The sequence below is a fragment of the Salmo salar genome, chromosome ssa27, assembly GCF_905237065.1.
Source record: "Salmo salar chromosome ssa27, Ssal_v3.1, whole genome shotgun sequence".
Taxonomy (NCBI): Eukaryota; Metazoa; Chordata; class Actinopteri; order Salmoniformes; family Salmonidae; genus Salmo; species Salmo salar.
The window spans coordinates 35946552-35966216 of NC_059468.1; the positions used below are offsets into that span (position 1 = coordinate 35946552).

The 19665-nt window shown below is 44.4% G+C and overlaps 1 protein-coding gene across 2 annotated transcripts; it reads right to left on the bottom strand.

Annotated features, from left to right (window-relative positions):
• Window positions 1-892: 892 nt before the first annotated feature.
• Window positions 893-19579, bottom strand: LOC106589011 (lysine-specific histone demethylase 1B). 2 transcript variants are annotated; one of them, XM_014178634.2, is made up of 21 exons: window positions 19396-19579; window positions 18988-19136; window positions 18570-18691; window positions 17355-17444; window positions 17132-17243; window positions 16890-17003; window positions 16750-16788; window positions 16448-16640; window positions 15762-15946; window positions 14541-14711; window positions 14385-14459; window positions 12351-12488; window positions 11912-12083; window positions 9533-9660; window positions 7979-8110; window positions 7561-7635; window positions 7000-7116; window positions 3819-3944; window positions 3460-3582; window positions 3163-3315; window positions 893-2192 (listed from the first exon to the last, which is right to left on the bottom strand). In XM_014178634.2, exons 1-21 carry the CDS (start codon window positions 19409-19411, stop codon window positions 2109-2111), a joined length of 2514 nt encoding a protein of 837 aa, XP_014034109.2. In that variant the 5' UTR covers window positions 19412-19579; the 3' UTR covers window positions 893-2108. The 2 variants fall into 2 exon arrangements, with proteins under 2 accessions (XP_014034109.2, XP_014034110.2); XM_014178635.2 differs by having other exon boundaries at window positions 19264-19579.
• Window positions 19580-19665: the final 86 nt, after the last annotated feature.

The window sequence follows — 19665 nt, forward strand, 5'->3', positions numbered from 1 at the left end:
TTTTTTAAGTTGAAACAATTTTATGTAATTAAATTAATTATTCTTTTGGCAAATTTCATATTCACAAATGTACATTTTAAAACATTTTTTTTTTTTACCTCACAATAAGAAATTGAACTATATTTTAAATACTCTACCAACAAAAAAGCTGTTAGAATAATAAAATGTGTGTATGCCCCTTAAAAGGTCCTTGTGTAATGTGATATTGTACTCCCTAGCCCAATTGTTCTTTATGTTTTTTATATATACTTGTGTTCCCCAATGTACTTTTTGTATTAATTTGTTGTTAATAATAATAAAACATTATAAAAAGGATTAGTACTCAAACCCCCCCACATTTTTATAATGTAAAAAATTCTAAACTAAATGGGTGTATTCATTCCGCCGATTTAAGTTACAAAACATTTCTTAAACAGAAGCAAACTGAACTTAACAGGGAGGGACATACCTGAATTTTACCCAAGTTTTTTTTGTTTGCTTCAGTTTGATTCTTAAACGCTAAACGGTTTCCATAATGAATACACTAGTTTCCAGTTGATAAATTCAGGTAGATCCCTCCCCGTTTGATTCCGTTTTCGCCATTTGGTTCCTAGAGGAAGCAATTAACGGTTTCACAACAGAAGCCGTTTACTCCAACCGTTTACTCTAATTGCAATGAAAACAAGTTTCTATTGGACAGATTTAGGTAGGTCCCTCCCCATTTCGTTCCCGTTTGCTTCGTAGAGTAAATGGTTAATGGTTTCCGTTGCAAAACATTTTTGCAGAAGACAAAACGTTTTGCAACGGACTCCGACTAATGAATACACCCCTGTAGCATGCAGTGCACTACACAGCTAGTGACAAATCAGTGCAGTGCATTAAGTCTCAATTAAGTGAGTCAGTCATAATGTAGTTAGTTTGGTTCATTTATTAAGCTACACATGTTTAATAAATGCCATGTTCGAACATGGTGTCAGAATATAGACAGAGGAACATGATCAGTGTGGTAGCCAACTAAAGCCTCAATAACCTGGAGAAAGAGAGAGACAACTGTCAAATGTTTTCAACTTTACTCGCTAAAAACAATGCAGGTACAACTAATACCCAACTGAAGTCTACACTAACTAACCAGTCACTCTGATTAAAGCCAAATGACCCATCCTTATTTGGTGTTTGTTTTATTTGGCCAGGTTTATGAAAACGTGAATTATAATGAATGAATGAATCATTACAAAACCCCCCCAAAAAACACTAATGCAGAAGTACTCATTTACATAACGTCTCAACTAAAATCATATTAGTCCTTGGACAGTGAAGCGCTCATTATCCCCACACACACGCATTGGAACTTTAAAAGGGCAGCAGTTAGCCTAGCGGTTAACAGGTAGCCTAGCGGTTAACAGGTAGCCTAGCGGTTAACAGGTAGCCTAGCTGTTAGAGCACTGGGCCAGTAACTGAAAGGCTGCTGGTTCTAATACCCAAGCTGACAAGGTGAAAAATAAGTCGATGTGCCCTTGTTAACAGCTTAACAGGTAGCCTAGCTGTTAACAGGTAGCCTAGCTGTTAGAGCGTTGAGCCAGTAACTGAAAGGCTGCTGGTTCTAATCTCCAAGCTGACAAGGTGAAAAATAAGTCGATGTGCCCTTGAGCAAGGCACTTAACCCTAATTTGCTCCTGGGGCGACGTACTACTATGGCTGATCCTGTAAAACAACACATTTCACTGCACCTAGCTGGTGTATCTGACTATAAAACATATATTTATATTATTTTTTAAAGCCATTAATGATATGTAATATTGACAAACAAATGGTGACGATCCATATTGAATGTAAATACAGTTTATCCATTTGTACATCACAATTAATTGTTTAGGAGCATACGTGTGCTGCCGATCCTGAATTATAGTGATCTCCAACTAAACCAACAAGATGCGTCATATTTCACTCATAATAACAGAAAAACTTAACCATAATATTTCAAACAGCATTAGCCATCTCTGCTCACACGAGGAACAGTACACACAAGGAAGACACCACTTGAAGAGGAGCAGCTTGGGGAGCGAATGCTTTGCTCTGTACAACTTAGATGTCTTTATGCTGGTATCGTGTGACCGCTCGAAGGGAAGGAGTTACAAAGCAGCTATTTTACTCGCTTCTCGGACGCCACTCAAATAGGCTCCTGTTACCGTCTGAGGAAAGTGCCTGTTGGTCGCCTGAAGATAGAAAGACAGGAGAAAAACAAACGTTAAATCAGGGGCCGTATCTATCAAGTGTCTCAGAGTAGGAGTACTGATCTAGAATCAGGTCTCATCTGTCCATGTCATCTGATTCATTGTGATCTAAAAGGCAAAACTGGTCCTAAATCAGCAGTCCTACTCTGAAAAGCTTCTCATGGATGTTTTTCCTTCCAGGCCTTTCCTTCCAGTTCTCTGCTGCCAATGACTGGAACGAACTGCAAAAATCACTGAAGCTGGAGACTCTTATCTCCCTCACTAGCTTTAAGCACCAGCTGTCAGAGCAGCTCATAGATCACTGCACCTGTACATAGCCAATCTGTAAACAGTCCATCCAACTACCTCATCCCCATACTGTATTTATTTATTTATTTATCCATCTTGCTCCTTTGCACCCCAGTATCTCTACTTGCACAGTCATATTCTGCACATCTACCATTCCAGTTTTTAATTGCTATATTGTAATTACTTCGCCACCATGGCCTATTTATTGCCTTACCTTCCTTATCTCACCTCATTTGCACTCACTGTATATAGACTTTTTTTCCCTACTGTATTATTGACTGTATGTTTGTTTATTCCATGTGTAACTCTGTGTTGTTGTATGTGCCAATCTGCTGTGGTTTATCTTGGCCAGGTCGCAGTTGTAAATGAGAACTAAATAAAGGTGAAATAAAAAAAAGAAGTTATCTTTCAAGTGAAGGCCTGTAGTAATACATTGGTATAAGACACAGGAGATTGGTGGCACCTTAATTGGGGAGGACAGGCTCGTGGTAATGGCTGGAGTGGAATCAGTGGAATGGTATCAAATACATCAAAACACACATGGTTTCCATGGTTTCCAGGTGTTTGATGCCATTCCATTTGCTCCGTTCCTGACATTATTATTGGCCGTTGTCCCCTCAGCAGCCTCCACTGGTGTACGATGATAAAAGGGGTCAGGTCTTACCTCCCCAGCAAAGAACACTTTTCCTTGTACATCTTCAGCAATGACGTCATAGGCTTCCCCACTGCCTCCTGTCTTCACAAAGCTGTATGACATCTGAGACCACATGTCTCTGCTCCACCGAGTCACAAAGTAATTCACCGGCTCTGGGACCTCCTACAATGGAAAAATACGTGAAGATACAGGTACAACATTATTTCTTTATTTTACATTTATTTTGTATACCTTAAAATGTCATTTGTAGTAGTCCTAAGTCCTAATGTAAGGTTTTCTCTTCAAAGTAGACAGTAGTTCTAATACCTGCTCCTTGAAGAGTTCACGCAGCACCTTCATGCACTGATCAGCGACATCTTTGTCCTCCATGTCCCTGATAGAGGGCAGAGCTTCACCAGTGATGACGGACATCAGGACACTCCGCTTTCCCTGCGGAATGGGCCAAGATAGGAACACATCTTTTTCTCTGGTAGGAAACCTTTTTTTACGTACTCAGCATACATTCCTGTCCACTATTCAACAGGTTCACTTCAATGAACATGCTGCAAAAACCTCAGCTGTCTCTAATGTTTACATAACAGCATTTCTCTCCATTGAAATAACAGATGATTACATAGTAGTTAGTACGTATAGCTAGAGTACAAAGATGATTGCTGGTAACTCACCTGTGGATCCATGTCATAGAATACACCAAACATCCCTCTCTTGTCAGGACTGGGTGGAATGTGGCCAAAGTAATCTGCTCCTTGGATCTTTCCGTCCCAGAAGCGAAACGGGAACTGCAGAGCAACCTGAGAGTAGGAATGTGTGTTAAGACAGTTTCTGATGAAGAAACGTTGGTTAATGGGTTATTCAATTATTGCATCTGAGATCCTAGTGCTCTCCTTTTCTTTTTCAAGTGTTCTACTCCGCTATCCAGCACCTCTCCTAAACAGGTGTTCTACTCCGCTAGCCAGCACCTCTCCTAAACAGGTGTTCTACTCCGCTAGCCAGCACCTCTCCTAAACAGGTGTTCTACTCCGCTAGCCAGCACCTCTCCTAAACAGGTGTTCTACTCCGCTAGCCAGCACCTCTCCTAAACAGGTGTTCTACTCCGCTAGCCAGCACCTCTCCTAAACAGGTGTTCTACTCCGCTAGCCAGCACCTCTCCTAAACAGGTGTTCTACTCCGCTAGCCAGCACCTCTACTAAACAGGTGTTCTACTCCGCTAGCCAGCACCTCTACTAAACAGGTGTTCTACTCCGCTAGCCAGCACCTCTCCTAAACAGGTGTTCTACTCCACTATCCAGCACCTCTCCTAAACAGGTGTTCTACTCCGCTAGCCAGCACCTCTCCTAAACAGGTGTTCTACTCCGCTATCCAGCACCTCACCTAAACAGGTGTTCTACTCCGCTATCCAGCACCTCTCCTAAACAGGTGTTCTACTCCGCTATCCAGCACCTCTCCTAAACAGGTGTTCTACTCCGCTAGCCAGCACCTCTCCTAAACAGGTGTTCTACTCCGCTAGCCAGCACCTCTCCTAAACAGGTGTTCTACTCCGCTATCCAGCACCTCACCTAAACAGGTGTTCTACTCCGCTATCCAGCACCTCTCCTAAACAGGTGTTCTACTCCGCTATCCAGCACCTCTCCTAAACAGGTGTTCTACTCCGCTAGCCAGCACCTCTCCTAAACAGGTGTTATACTCCGCTAGCCAGCACCTCTCCTAAACAGGTGTTCTACTCCGCTAGCCAGCACCTCTCCTAAACAGGTGTTCTACTCCGCTATCCAGCACCTCACCTAAACAGGTGTTCTACTCCGCTATCCAGCACCTCTCCTAAACAGGTGTTCTACTCCGCTATCCAGCACCTCTCCTAAACAGGTGTTCTACTCCGCTAGCCAGCACCTCTCCTAAACAGGTGTTCTACTCCGCTAGCCAGCACCTCTCCTAAACAGGTGTTCTACTCCGCTATCCAGCACCTCGCCTAAACAGGTGTTCTACTCCGCTATCCAGCACCTCTCCTAAACAGGTGTTCTACTCCGCTATCCAGCACCTCTCCTAAACAGGTGTTCTACTCCGCTATCCAGCACCTCTCCTAAACAGGTGTTCTACTCCGCTATCCAGCACCTCTCCTAAACAGGTGTTCTACTCCGCTAGCCAGCACCTCTCCTAAACAGGTGTTCTACTCCGCTAGCCAGCACCTCTCCTAAACAGGTGTTCTACTCCGCTAGCCAGCACCTCTCCTAAACAGGTGTTCTACTCCGCTAGCCAGCACCTCTCCTAAACAGGTGTTCTACTCCGCTAGCCAGCACCTCTCCTAAACAGGTGTTCTACTCCGCTAGCCAGCACCTCTCCTAAACAGGTGTTCTACTCCGCTAGCCAGCACCTCTCCTAAACAGGTGTTCTACTCCGCTAGCCAGCACCTCTCCTAAACAGGTGTTCTACTCCGCTATCCAGCACCTCACCTAAACAGGTGTTCTACTCCGCTATCCAGCACCTCTCCTAAACAGGTGTTCTACTCCGCTAGCCAGCACTTCTCCTAAACAGGTGTTCTACTCCGCTAGCCAGCACCTCTCCTAAACAGGTGTTCTACTCCGCTAGCCAGCACCTCTCCTAAACAGGTGTTCTACTCCGCTAGCCAGCACCTCTCCTAAACAGGTGTTCTACTCCGCTAGCCAGCACCTCTCCTAAACAGGTGTACTACTCCGCTAGCCAGCACCTCTCCTAAACAGGTGTTCTACTCCGCTAGCCAGCACCTCTCCTAAACAGGTGTTCTACTCCGCTAGCCAGCACCTCTCCTAAACAGGTGTTCTACTCCGCTAGCCAGCACCTCTCCTAAACAGGTGTTCTACTCCGCTAGCCAGCACCTCTACTAAACAGGTGTTCTACTCCGCTAGCCAGCACCTCTACTAAACAGGTGTTCTACTCCGCTAGCCAGCACCTCACCTAAACAGGTGTTCTACTCCGCTAGCCAGCACCTCTCCTAAACAGGTGTTCTACTCCGCTAGCCAGCGCGTCTCCTAAACAGGTGTTCTACTCCGCTAGCCAGCGCCTCTCCTAAACAGGTGTTCTACTCCGCTAGCCAGCGCCTCTCCTAAACAGGTGTTCTACTCCGCTAGCAAGCACCTCTCCTAAACAGGTGTTCTACTCCGCTAGCCAGCACCTCTCCTAAACAGGTGTTCTACTCCGCTAGCCAGCACCTCTCCTAAACAGGTGTTCTACTCCGCTAGCCAGCACCTCTCCTAAACAGGTGTTCTACTCCGCTAGCCAGCACCTCTCCTAAACAGGTGTTCTACTCCGCTATCCAGCACCTCACCTAAACAGGTGTTCTACTCCGCTAGCCAGCACCTCTCCTAAACAGGTGTTCTACTCCGCTAGCCAGCACCTCTCCTAAACAGGTGTTCTACTCCGCTATCCAGCACCTCTACTAAACAGGTGTTCTACTCCGCTAGCAAGCACCTCTCCTAAACAGGTGTTCTACTCCGCTAGCCAGCACCTCTCCTAAACAGGTGTTCTACTCCGCTATCCAGCACCTCACCTAAACAGGTGTTCTACTCCGCTAGCCAGCACCTCTACTAAACAGGTGTTCTACTCCGCTAGCCAGCACCTCTCCTAAACAGGTGTTCTACTCCGCTAGCCAGCACCTCTCCTAAACAGGTGTTCTACTCCGCTAGCCAGCACCTCTCCTAAACAGGTGTTCTACTCCGCTAGCCAGCACCTCTCCTAAACAGGTGTTCTACTCCGCTATCCAGCACCTCACCTAAACAGGTGTGTGTTTCTTTCACCTCCAGATTAAGAGTTTCTGGTGACAGGGTGAACCAGTTTCAGTTACATCACCCAGACTGTGTCGCAGCTCTAAACCCTTACCTTTTCAATGAGACCTGCTCCAAGACTGTGGATGGCTTTCAGCTTTCTCTCAGGAAGAGGAGGGTTGAATTTAATGATATTCTTCTGGAGTAAAGTCAATGGGACTGTCACCAGAACCTAAAAAAATGACAAAATAAATGTTCCCAAAGCTACAGTTAAGAGTGGAGTGTCAGAGAAGACAACTGTACTATAACAGGTAAGAGTGGAGTGTCAGAGAAGACAACTGTACTATAACAGGTAAGAGTGGAGTGTCAGGGAAGACAACTGTACTATCACAGGTAAGAGTAGAGTGTCAGGGAAGACAACTGTACTATAACAGGTAAGAGTGGAGTGTCAGGGAAGACAACTGTACTATCACAGGTAAGAGTAGGGTGTCAGAGAAGACAACTGTACTATAACAGGTAAGAGTGGAGTGTCAGAGAAGACAACTGTACTATAACATGTAAGAGTGGAGTGTCAGAGAAGACAACTGTACTATAACAAGTAAGAGTGGAGTGTCAGAGAAGACAACTGTACTATAACATGCATCATTACTCTGTAAATAAACAAATGAGTCCTTACTTTCTGTGCTGTCCACTGAGTCCCATTGGATGAGGTAACTTTGACTATATCCCCTGAGTAATCGATAGCTTGAACCTACAATGAAACAAGTGTACTGTGATTGTGAGGCATTGCTCGAAATGCTTGGGTACAAAGAAAATTGAGAAACCTCTCACTTTTACCTAACTATATACTACAACCAAGATGAGAGGAGAATGGGCAACGAAAGGAACATAAGGAGATATTATTGGGACGCACCCTAAGTGTGCACTTGTTCACACATCTAAAAAGCATTGAATTGCTTAAGGCATTGGCTAGTAGGAGTTTCCAGCATATTTCTCATACCAGTCATTTCCTTTCAAATCAGTGAAGGGAAGTGAACAAGTGCGCACTTTGCGAGGAAGGAGAGTTAATTGGGACATAGTATTTGATGGCTCACCGGGCTCTTGATGCGGATATCGAGACCCTCAGCCAGTCTGTTAAGCACAGACGAATAGCCCTCTGTCAGCAGTGTATGGTCTCCTGAGAACTGAGCAAAGAACTCGTTGTGGTCCCAGGACCGAGCTGATACCTGCCACACACACACACACACACACACACACACACACACACACTATGTTCAGGGGTTAAAGCAACAACACAAAATCTCATGACTGAAACTTAAGACAATCTCAGATGGATTGTCTGAGGACAAGTTAACCTCCACTTTCATTTAAGAAAGTCATAATAACCATCATGCTTTTAGGGAAAGAGAATCATTTTGTACATGTGCCCTTGCTTAGGGGGTCCTCAACGGGATCGTTTTTTTCACAAGGACTGAGAAGCTCAGTTCTGGTGACTTAAAAAAAAACATTCTACTCAAAAAAAGCATGAAAATAAAATGACACCATCTAAAAAATATCATTTCCACCTCCAAAAATGGGCCCAATAACTGTTGGTAAAAATGATGTTAAAATGATTTGAACATATTGGATCATTCCAATATAGCATATGCATGGTTTATATTATCAGGTATGCTATCAGGAATAAGCATTAGCACCTGTAGCCAAACTGATAGCAAAGTGTTTATAAAATGTACATAGGCTGAAGCATGGGGTTGGTCCATCTGCATTTACCCCATAGAACACCACATCCGGATTGTTATTATTAATGGATTATACATACAGCATTAATAATTAGTATTCACTTCACTTTTTTTCTATTACAATGTATGTCACTGACCTTTGAAGACAACATTGCCCATTTTAAGAGCTCTGTTGCATAGTTGCACCTAAACCATTCTTGTAACTCTGGTTGTAAAACTGCATTTGTACAACGACGCCACGTGCAATTGAAGGAGTATAGAAATAAACGGGATAGCAATGGAAAACTGGGATCCCACTCTTCTTTTAGCAAAGGCGAAAACTGCTTTCAAAAGTGTTTTCCCACAACTGCATTGGCTCTCGTAACTTCAATGAGCCTCGAGAGGAATACTTATAAAAACACAACAAGACGACTTGGTAAATAGGTCAAATATTCTACTATGGGGTTGTCTGATTTTGTTTTAATAACATTAAAAACGGGGAAAAAATGTTAGCAGAGTATTTGAATGACTTTACCAGCAGCTACAGTAGACTAGACACCGCTGTCGGAGTTGAGCGCTGCTGTGTTGTGCATTACAGACTATTTCATTCCCTTCATCTGAACATCGGAGTGTCACCAACAATCATGCATGTCAGTTCAATACACACAGTGTAACATAGAAAATCAAATACTTGAGAATACATTTATTTGGGAATATATTTCATAGCCTAACACAGACAAGCATCTCCAAACCAGATTTTATTAAGCATCTTCACTGATCGAAAAAACCCCGACTTCTCCGGAATCCATATGATGGAAATCCGTTGCTGTAACGGAGAACCTTAACCCCTGACTATGTTATCAGAACTCTCCTACGGTCACTTCATCGACTGTCACAAGAGACAGGGTAGGAATGATCTCATCCTCAGACCTGGTCCAGTGTGCTTCCACAGGCATATTCCAGGTTGCTGAGATGGAACTGAAGCACTTTCTCCTCCAACTGGCTGAACTGGACCCCAGACTCCTGAAGGAATGTCTTGTAGACCTCCTGGATTTTTTCTGGAAGTGAAAATTGTAAAATGAAAGAAACTAGAAACTGCCCAAATGTCTATCACTACTTTGAACTTCACATATAAGCAAATCATTGAGAGGAGTGACTAGGGTTGCAAAATTCCGATAAGTGTCCCAAAATTCCCAAGTCTTCCAGAAACCCTGGTTGGAATATTTCTGGAATCAGGAGTAAATAAGTATAAATTCTGTGATTACTCTAAAACACTACACGATTTTGCCCCATATTTAGCTGTCCCAGACAAGTTTTTGAGATCGGAGACAAAATCCATCATGTCGTTGTCTACTCGGGGCGCGCGGCCGTCACCGACACTCGTTTAACGTGAGCTGGTAAGAGACGCAATCTCAGGGCTACCGATCTCGTCTTTGAGCAGTCCCAGACGTCCCCATATTTTCAAACATGTTTGATTTTAAATCGGCTCAAAATCTACAATGCTCTTGTAGTGTGAGATGTGCAACGACACGTTTTGAGAACAGTGATGAGCAACAGCCAATGAGAGCTGGCCAGAGAAGAAGCCAGTGAGATGGTGATGTTGTTTCACATCACCCAGGACATGTAGCCTCTGGAGCTGGGGCCATGACTACTGCTAGTATGTGTTTCCACTTGCCTTTAACCAAAGGAAAAGTAGCACATTTTTTCAGCTCTGAAGTTCACAAGCAATGTTGTTCAATTCAAAATGTTGGCTAGTTATTTCAACTCTGTATGACAAGCATGAACGTCTGACGGAAAACATTTGAGGCTGCTTTGAGCCACAGCTTGTTGGAGCTACATTAACTCTAAATCACATCATCGTTTTGGTGAGAAAGCGTGGTATGAAGAATCCTCAAGACCAAGTGAATAATCTTGTAGTGTGTGACCCCTGTCTGTGCCTCACCGTTTAGTGTGACCCCTGTCTGTGCCACACCGTTTAGTGTGTGACCCCTGTCTGTGCTACAGCGTTTAGTTTGACCCCTGTCTGTGCCACACCGTGTGACCCCTGTCTGTGCTACAGCGTTTAGTGTGTGGCCCCTGTCTGTGCCACAGCGTTTAGTGTGTGACCCCTGTCTGTGCTACACCGTTTAGTGTGTGACCCCTGTCTGTGCTACAGCGTTTAGTGTGTGACCCCTGTCTGTGCTACAGCGTTTAGTGTGTGACCCGTCTGTGCTACAGCGTTTAGTGTGACCCCTGTCTGTGCTACAGCGTTTAGTGTGTGACCCCTGTCTGTGCTACAGCGTTTAGTGTGTGACCCCTGTCTGTGCTACAGCGTTTAGTGTGACCTGTCTGTGCTACACCGTTTAGTGTGTGACCCCTGTCTGTGCTACAGCGTTTAGTGTGACCCGTCTGTGCCACAGCGTTTAGTGTGACCTGTCTGTGCTACAGCGTTTAGTGTGACCTGTCTGTGCTACAGCGTTTAGTGTGACCCCTGTCTGTGCTACAGCGTTTAGTGTGACCCCTGTCTGTGCTACAGCGTTTAGTGTGACCCCTGTCTGTGCCACAGCGTTTAGTGTGACCTGTCTGTGCCACAGCGTTTAGTGTGTGACCCCTGTCTGTGCTACACCGTTTAGTGTGTGACCCCTGTCTGTGCTACAGCGTTTAGTGTGTGACACCTGTCTGTGCTACAGCGTTTAGTGTGTGACCCGTCTGTGCTACAGCATTTAGTGTGACCCCTGTCTGTGCTACAGCGTTTAGTGTGTGACCCCTGTCTGTGCTACAGCGTTTAGTGTGACCTGTCTGTGCTACACCGTTTAGTGTGTGACCCCTGTCTGTGCTACAGCGTTTAGTGTGACCCGTCTGTGCCACAGCGTTTAGTGTGACCTGTCTGTGCTACAGCGTTTAGTGTGACCTGTCTGTGCTACAGCGTTTAGTGTGACCCCTGTCTGTGCTACAGCGTTTAGTGTGACCCCTGTCTGTGCTACAGCGTTTAGTGTGACCCCTGTCTGTGCCACAGCGTTTAGTGTGACCTGTCTGTGCTACAGCGTTTAGTGTGACCCCTGTCTGTGCTACAGCGTTTAGTGTGACCCCGTCTGTGCCACAGCGTTTAGTGTGTGACCCCTGTCTGTGCTACAGCGTTTAGTGTGACCCGTCTGTGCCACACCACTACAGGATAGGTGGTTGTTTAATGTGAGAGGTTAAGTGATGTTAGGATTTTGAAAGTCGTGTAGTGTATACACCAGGCTTTACCGCTATTTCTGTAAAACCTTGACATTTTGGGGAAAGTTACCAGAGTTACCAACCCTAGGAGTGACCAGAAATGTGTTGTACCTCCCAGAGGAGTGTCCTGGTTCTGAGACTTGTCTTTCCTCCATTCTGACACCACATCCAGGATGGCGTTAAAGTGGAAGTCCATGCGCTTATCGATGGCCGGGTCTGTGGCACTCCCTCCCTCCTGGAACAGGTCACACCTCTCCCCCAGCTTGTGCATATTAATGCTGAGCTAGATACAAGAGAAGCAACTGAGTATGTGAATACTTGTAGGACCCGAAAGACTTCTGCGGCATCTATTAGCAGTTACACAATACTACATCAAATGAGGCAGCAGCATAAAAAATACAAATGGTTGACTTTGGTTGAACTTTGGTTGAACTTTGGGTGAATGATTAGAAATGTGGACACTGAAAAATCCTGTTTTCAAGGTACGGGTTGTGAGTGAATGACTGAGAGCCAGTAGTTTGTGTCAGTGTTGTTACAAAGAATCTCTCACCTGCTCACTCATCAGTGCAATTGGGTTGTTCACACAGCCGTTCACAATCTGGGCCCCCCGACCCACCGTGACGCCGCCCAGCGATGTATCATCCCACACCCGCCCTCCAATCCGCTCACTCGCCTCGAGCATCACCACCTGTGATTGGATCAAACACTTGGAGGTTAAAGTTCATGAAGAAGGCACAGCCACAGAACTCATCAGTAGTTATTCATTCAATATGTTGTGAACAATACTTAGTATGCCGCATTTCAGACAAGAACATCTTATGGGTTATTATAGGAGTAGGTTCCATATCTGAATTAACCTACAATTAGGACACCCAGCTAGCACATTTGTTTCCTTGGAAGTTGTGGAAACATATGTTATTGATTTCCATAGGTTCTGGGAATGAACTCGTACGTTTCCTGACGGGTAAAACTGAACATTTTTTAAATGTTCTGAGAATGGAATTGAAAATATCACCTGTTCTGGGAACAAACATTTTTAGAGGTTGCAGGGAGGTTCTGAGAACAAAAATGATAGGTTATTTGAAGGTAATTAAATAACGTTCTGAGAACATGTACAATAAGACTTTTAACAACACTGCTAGCTTATACATGGAAATGTATTTGCTTAGGCATTAATCATGCAAAAAAAAAAATATATATATATATATATTGTGGCACGGAGTCAGTGAGATTCAAACGTATGATCTACTGTTCTCTATCCACGGAATTAGTCCTCTGTGCCACCAGCATGGAGATAGCATGCCATGGTTTTTTAACTCATACAAAGCTGTTCATTTGAATCTATTCAAAAAGACCCCATTTCCAAGGAAACAAGCACTCATTAAGATCAGGTGTGGCCAGTTAGTGGACTTGGCCAACACACCTGAACACACTTAACAAGATAGAAGATAGAGTTTTGTTGAGGCTGAGAACAGAATGTATATATTTTTAAATAACATTCTCAGAACGTTCTTTGAACGTTACTAATGTTATCTTGTGGTTTTTAATGGAAAGTTTTCATAATGTTCTGAGAAAATTACTTTAAATAGAACCATGAGGAAACCTGTAGAAAATGTTATGCTGAAGTACTGAAATTCCCACAGCAGAACATTGTTTCTTAACGTTCTCTGAACAATTTGAGAAATGTATTTTAAATAGAATCATGAGGAAACGTTATGCTGAAGTACTGAAATTCCCACCTAACACAGAACCCGTGCATAAATATATTTTGTCCCCCCACACCAAACGCGATCACGACACGCAGGTTAAAATATCAAAACAAACTCTGAACCAATTATATTAATTTGGGGACAGGTCGAAAAGCAATAAACATTTATGGCAATTTAGCTAGCTAGCTTGCTGTTGCTAGCTAATTTGTCCTGGGATAAACATTGAGTTGTTATTTTACCTGAAATGCACAAGGTCCTCTACTCCACCAATTAATCCACACATAAAACGGTCAACCGAATCGTTTCTAGTCATCTCTCTTCCTTCAAGGCTTTTTCTTCTCTTGACTTTATATTGCGATTGGCAACTTTCATAAATTAGGTGCATTACCGCCACTGACCTCGTTCATCTTTCAGTCACCCACATGGGTATAACCAATGAGGAGATGGCACGTGGGTACCTGCTTCTATAAACCAATGAGGAGATGGGAGAGGCAGGACTTGCAGCGCGATCTGTGTCAGAAATAGAACTGATTTCTATTTTAGCCCTTGACGCAGACGCTCGTTGGCGCGCGCGAGCAGTGTGGGTGCAATAATTGAATAACATAGATTTCAAAATGTATTTTGCGACGCGAGCGGTGTAGTCAGCCAGTTGGGAACATATGGTTCTCAGAATGTTACGTGCTAGCTGGGTATCCTGCACCATTCCCAGAACATTGTAGGAAGTTCTGGGAATGACCATAGGACAACCACGCTCTCACCAAGCTCTAAGAAACATAAGGTTCTCAGAACGTTATGTGCTAACTGGGTATGGTCAAAACATTGAAAACAAAAATGAACACTTGAAGTAGTTCTACATTTTAATCTTAAAATATTACCTGCATGCCAAAGTTTTGCAGTTGCCGCGCAGCAGCCAGCCCCGATGCCCCGGCTCCAATCACAATCACGTTCTTCTGCAAAGACCAACAAAAAGTCTGTATGAGCTGCAGAACATAACTGGACGAAGTTGATGGTATAAAATTAGACACCCTTACGTTGTGGTAGCGCTCGGGAAGCAGGGGCTGTTTGACTGATAAAACCCCAGTGTTGATCAGACCCTTCCTGGTCATGAAGAGAAGCACCCTGTCCATTTCTTGTACACAACGCACACGCACCAGCCCTCTCACAATGATGTGGGGAGCACAGTTCTGGGGTGTCAGCACCTCCTAGACATGAGAGGAAGGGACGTATTTAATCATTATCACCAGGCTCTGTTGTGTTTAATTGATAGAAAACCCATGTCATTTCTCCTAGGTCATGTAACTCCATTGTTTTTCCTCACTATTCTATTAGTCTCTCATCAAATTATAGGTATGTGACTAGATGGCTGGGTATGTGAAATAACATGTGGAAAAAGAAAGTACTCCACACAAACCAGGTGGACGCTAGTGGATGATCCAGCCTACCTACGGAGGAAGAGGAGACGGCGTGTCTGATGAAGAGCTCTAGGCCTGTCTACCAGTATCTGACTGACGTTTCTCCCTGCCTGTCTTCCTCGATGCTCCTCGTAGTGTGCGCCTCCTACGGAGGAAGAGGAGACGGCGTGTCTGATGAAGAGCTCTAGGCCTGTCTACCAGTATCTGACTGACGTTTCTCCCTGCCTGTCTATCCTCGATGCTCCCTCCGCTAGTGGATGATCCAGCCTACCTACGGAGGAAGAGGAGACGGCGTGTCTGATGAAGAGCTCTAGGCCTGTCTACCAGTATCTGACTGACGTTTCTCCCTGCCTGTCTATCCTCGATGCCCCCTCCGCTAGTGGATGATCCAGCCTACCTACGGAGGAAGAGGAGACGGCGTGTCTGATGAAGAGCTCTAGGCCTGTCTACCAGTATCTGACTGACGTTTCTCCCTGCCTGTCTATCCTCGATGCCCCCTCCGCTAGTGGATGATCCAGCCTACCTACGGAGGAAGAGGAGACGGCGTGTCTGATGAAGAGCTCTAGGCCTGTCTACCAGTATCTGACTGACGTTTCTCCCTGCCTGTCTATCCTCGATGCTCCCTCCGCTCAAGCTACTGACTGTCTTTCCCTCTGAAGCTGTGGAAGACCACCAACCATGAACTGACAGATCTCTACATTTCTTTTGGTTTTCAAAGCAACTTTGAGATTCTTGTTTGTAATGAAAAAAAATATATATATTATTATTATTATTATGACTACTATGACGCTTCCAAAAAGTGTCTAATTTAAACAGTGTAGGACTTATCTGTCTGGCTACCTTACAGCCTCTGTGCCAGGAGGCCAGGATAAGGTTGCGCAGGGCCAGGTACATGGTGGGGTCACGGGAAAACTCTGGAAACTCGTAGAGCTCATCCAGCTCCATCATGTCCGGTCGCACACACAAGGCCTTCCCACACTCGTTGGGCTGGTAAAAGGGCTGGAAGTATGGACACAGCCCTGGAACTGAACACAAAGTATGAGTTATAGAACATGTATTTACTGACCATGAGTGACTGGTGGTTCAACAGACTAGCTAAGATAATAGAAACAGAAGTATGCTAGACTTAAGCAATAAGGCACGAGGGGGTGTGGTATATGGTCAATATACAACGGCTAAAGGCTGCTCTTAGACACAACGCATCGCGGGATGCCTGGACACACCCCTTAGCCATGGTATATTGGCCATATACCACAAACCCCTGAGGTGCCTTATTGCTATTATAAACTGGTTACCAACGTAACTAGGTCAGTACAAATACATGTTTTATCATACTGGTGCTATACGGTCTGATATACCACGGCTGTCAGCCAATCAGCATTCCGGGCTCGAACCACCCATTTTATTATGGATATTAACTACTTGGCGATTTACTGGTTCCTTAGCTCTGGGTCGTACTACCTTCTCTGTGAAGTAGAGCACCAGGGTTGAGATGTGGATTCTCTCCCCACCCTGGATGGACTTACTCTGTGGTGGGACGGCTCTGCAGTGCTCTGCCCTCAACTCAGCATGAGAGTGGTTGCTGGTGGATCCTGAGGGGCTCATGCCCACACAGTCGGGATAGTAGGCTGTGAGGAACGGGTTGGCCGGGCTGTCCTTAAATAACGGGGGCAGGATCAGCATGGAATGCCACCAGCTGTCGATCACCTCTGCCACTCTCTGTGGAACACAACAAGGTTCCGAATAAAGACAAGGCTGCAGTGATACTTTAAATTGTTGACTGAACATGAAGGAACTCAGAAGGTAATTTTTAAAGACAGTCACTCACCAAATCTTCTGGCAGAGAGCACTGGTCTGGCCCTTCGGTCTGTAGACGTAAACACGTGATATTATGGCACTATCATGAAATGTCAATCAAGTTATTGTTGATTATGTTGTTGTCTCTTCCTCCTGCTACTTCCTGTTTACCTTGACATTGTTGAACTTCATGCCACAGCGATACGTGGCTGCTAGTGAGGCAGTGAGCTGGATCTCCTTGGTGAGCTGACGCCATTTCCCACAGTCTGGCTTAGTGCATTGGACCTGGAAACCAATCACATTGGAGTGAATGTGTTTGAATTACTCACTTGATGGAGAATGGCTGCATTGACCTGAATACTATGCCAGTTAGCTAGACATTTTGGGTTGAAAGGCAGCTGTGTTGCTCTCACCCAGTATGGAAGCTGTTGATCTGCCATGAAAGCTTTCAGACTGGGCTCACTCTTCCCATTGCCAGTCCAAACCCTCTTCCAGGATGCATATGTCTCATAGCCATCTTTGTGACTGATAAACCAAGGAAAGATATAGTCATTACATTCAGATCAACAGAGAACAAGTGTCTATGATGACGTGTTTGACAAAATGACAATGTTATTTTTTAATTAGACTGTTAACCTTCTATAGTAGTGATCAAAACACTCATTGCAAAAGTGCTCCCCGCAGGACAAATGGTACCACCGAGAAGTGTAGCCGTTTTTGGCGCACCTGAAAGAAAGACGGAGAGCAGTAAGAAACATGTCAGCAAGTACTCAACACACTGAATGCGATGTCATACTTTCTCTCCATTGTCTTCCAACAGGTGGCATCACTCATACGGGACGCTTGTCCCTCAACTGATCAGTGCAGGCAGAATCGTCACACTATTTGATATAAGACAGTGGTAGAACTCCCATACTTGCGTTCTAAATAGTAGGCATACAAAAATAGAACGCATATGAAGTACCGTATATGAAATTTCAAAAACTTTGTATGCTTTAAACGCAGGATATCCTACTCATTTTTCATCTAGTACAATTCACTGCACACTATTGAGGAAAAGAAATCGTCTTTCCAGACGCGTGTGTTTGACAACAGCTGATAATCAGAGAAGGTGACGCGCTGTACCAAAATGAACGAGCGGCGGGAATCAACCCAACAGCTCATCAGAAGATGCATCCTCAGTATGGATGAGTAGTATGTTGATATTTGTTGCTTACTGCATACATTTGTACTAAACAGTACGTTCTAAATAGTATGTAGTACAATTAGTACACAGTATGTAGTTTTAGTAAGTAGTAGGCAAGACAGATTTCGGACACAGCTGCCAATGACTCTCTCTGGAAACCACCAGTGAAGTAAAAACAGGAGATGATACCAGATAGAACAACAATGAGAGATATTTCACCGGATGTATAAACGTGAAGCATCCGGTTGGCGTATCCACTCAATACCAAATATGGTAGTGAGAGAAAGCCCAATGGCTAGAAGTGGATGGATTTTGGCCGACATTCTGATAATTTACTCATCGATGAAACATTTGATCTCAATACAGTTTTCTGTTCCCAAAACTAGTTTTGTAGACTTTACCCTTCGCCAAAGCTTTAAAAAACTGCATAGTTTAAAAGGAGTGCAAAGGAAAATGGAGTTAATGCACACGTGCACTTCAGAGTAGGTGTTCCCCAACGGAAATATGCAAATGTGACTAGAACGCGCCAATAGGATCTCGCTAGCTCGTGCTTGGCTCTACCCACCTCCTTCCTTGTTCTGCCCACTATGACTAATTTGTTCCCATTTGAAACTACAGGCTGTTGTCTATCTTGGTTTAGTTATAAAAAAAATATTTGATGATACCTTTCAGAGGCGCTAGCAAAGCACACTGGGTATGTGGCCGAGCATCCAGCCTTTTCACACTTTCTGTACTTCTTCTCAGATTGGTCCTCTTCTTCCTCTGTGTCAGTGGCTTTTCTTTTAGTCTGGAATCCAATGACAGACAGACTTCAATATCAAGGAAAATATGTTTATTAAGGAAAGCAGAGAGATTGGTAAAAGGCAGGGAGCTCTTAATGGGCTGACTGGATGGAAATGGGTAAAGTGAGTGAGAATGACTGAAAAAAGGTGGTCTCACTACACCCCACAGTCCCAAACTAGCCAGAGCCGAAAGATCTAGTATTGTGCCTAGCTCAGGTAAAATACTTGATCTGCCGGCTCTGGTTAGTTCCAAAGCAACTGTATTTAGTCTGTTTTATCTAATATTAGGGTGCACATATACCTGTCCAGGTGGAGGATTATTACAGCGCTTCATTCTGACGTTGACCTGTCTACCAGAGGAGCGAAGGGACGACTGACCATCCCCAGATGATGACTCCATTGCTGTCCTCTTCTTGGCACGCCGAGCACCTGAAGCATTCACTGTATAATCTGTAAATGGACAACATATCATATCACTGAATGTGACCATGTCACAGCCTAGATAAAACATGTCATAACACATGACCTCTCATGTTTTATTAATTAAGTAATAATAGATTGCCAACATGAAGCTTACGTGCTGCACCATCGACCAATACTCAGCTTCCCAAAACTAACAGCAATGTGAATATGCGTTACGCTGGCTAACGTTAGCTCAAAAGCTGAGCTGTCAGACAATACCGTCAGAGTATGGAAATAGCTCGCTAACCTGCATCTGTCAGCATAGCTGGCTGTGCTCTATCTCTCCGATTCAGAGTCTATTCCTTTATTTGAGACGATTTGAATAATTATTTGTTATCAATCTGTCTTTGTTGTTGTTATTCTGAGTAGGAAATGAAGGCGAAGCCAAAGATAGAAACTGTGGCTAAACTGACACCAAAACCTACTTCCGGTGTGTCACAACGGGGAATGTATGCGTTTCGAGTTTGTACTGTTTGGTATCTTCTGCTTGCCATAGTAGGGGTGATAACCATAGTAA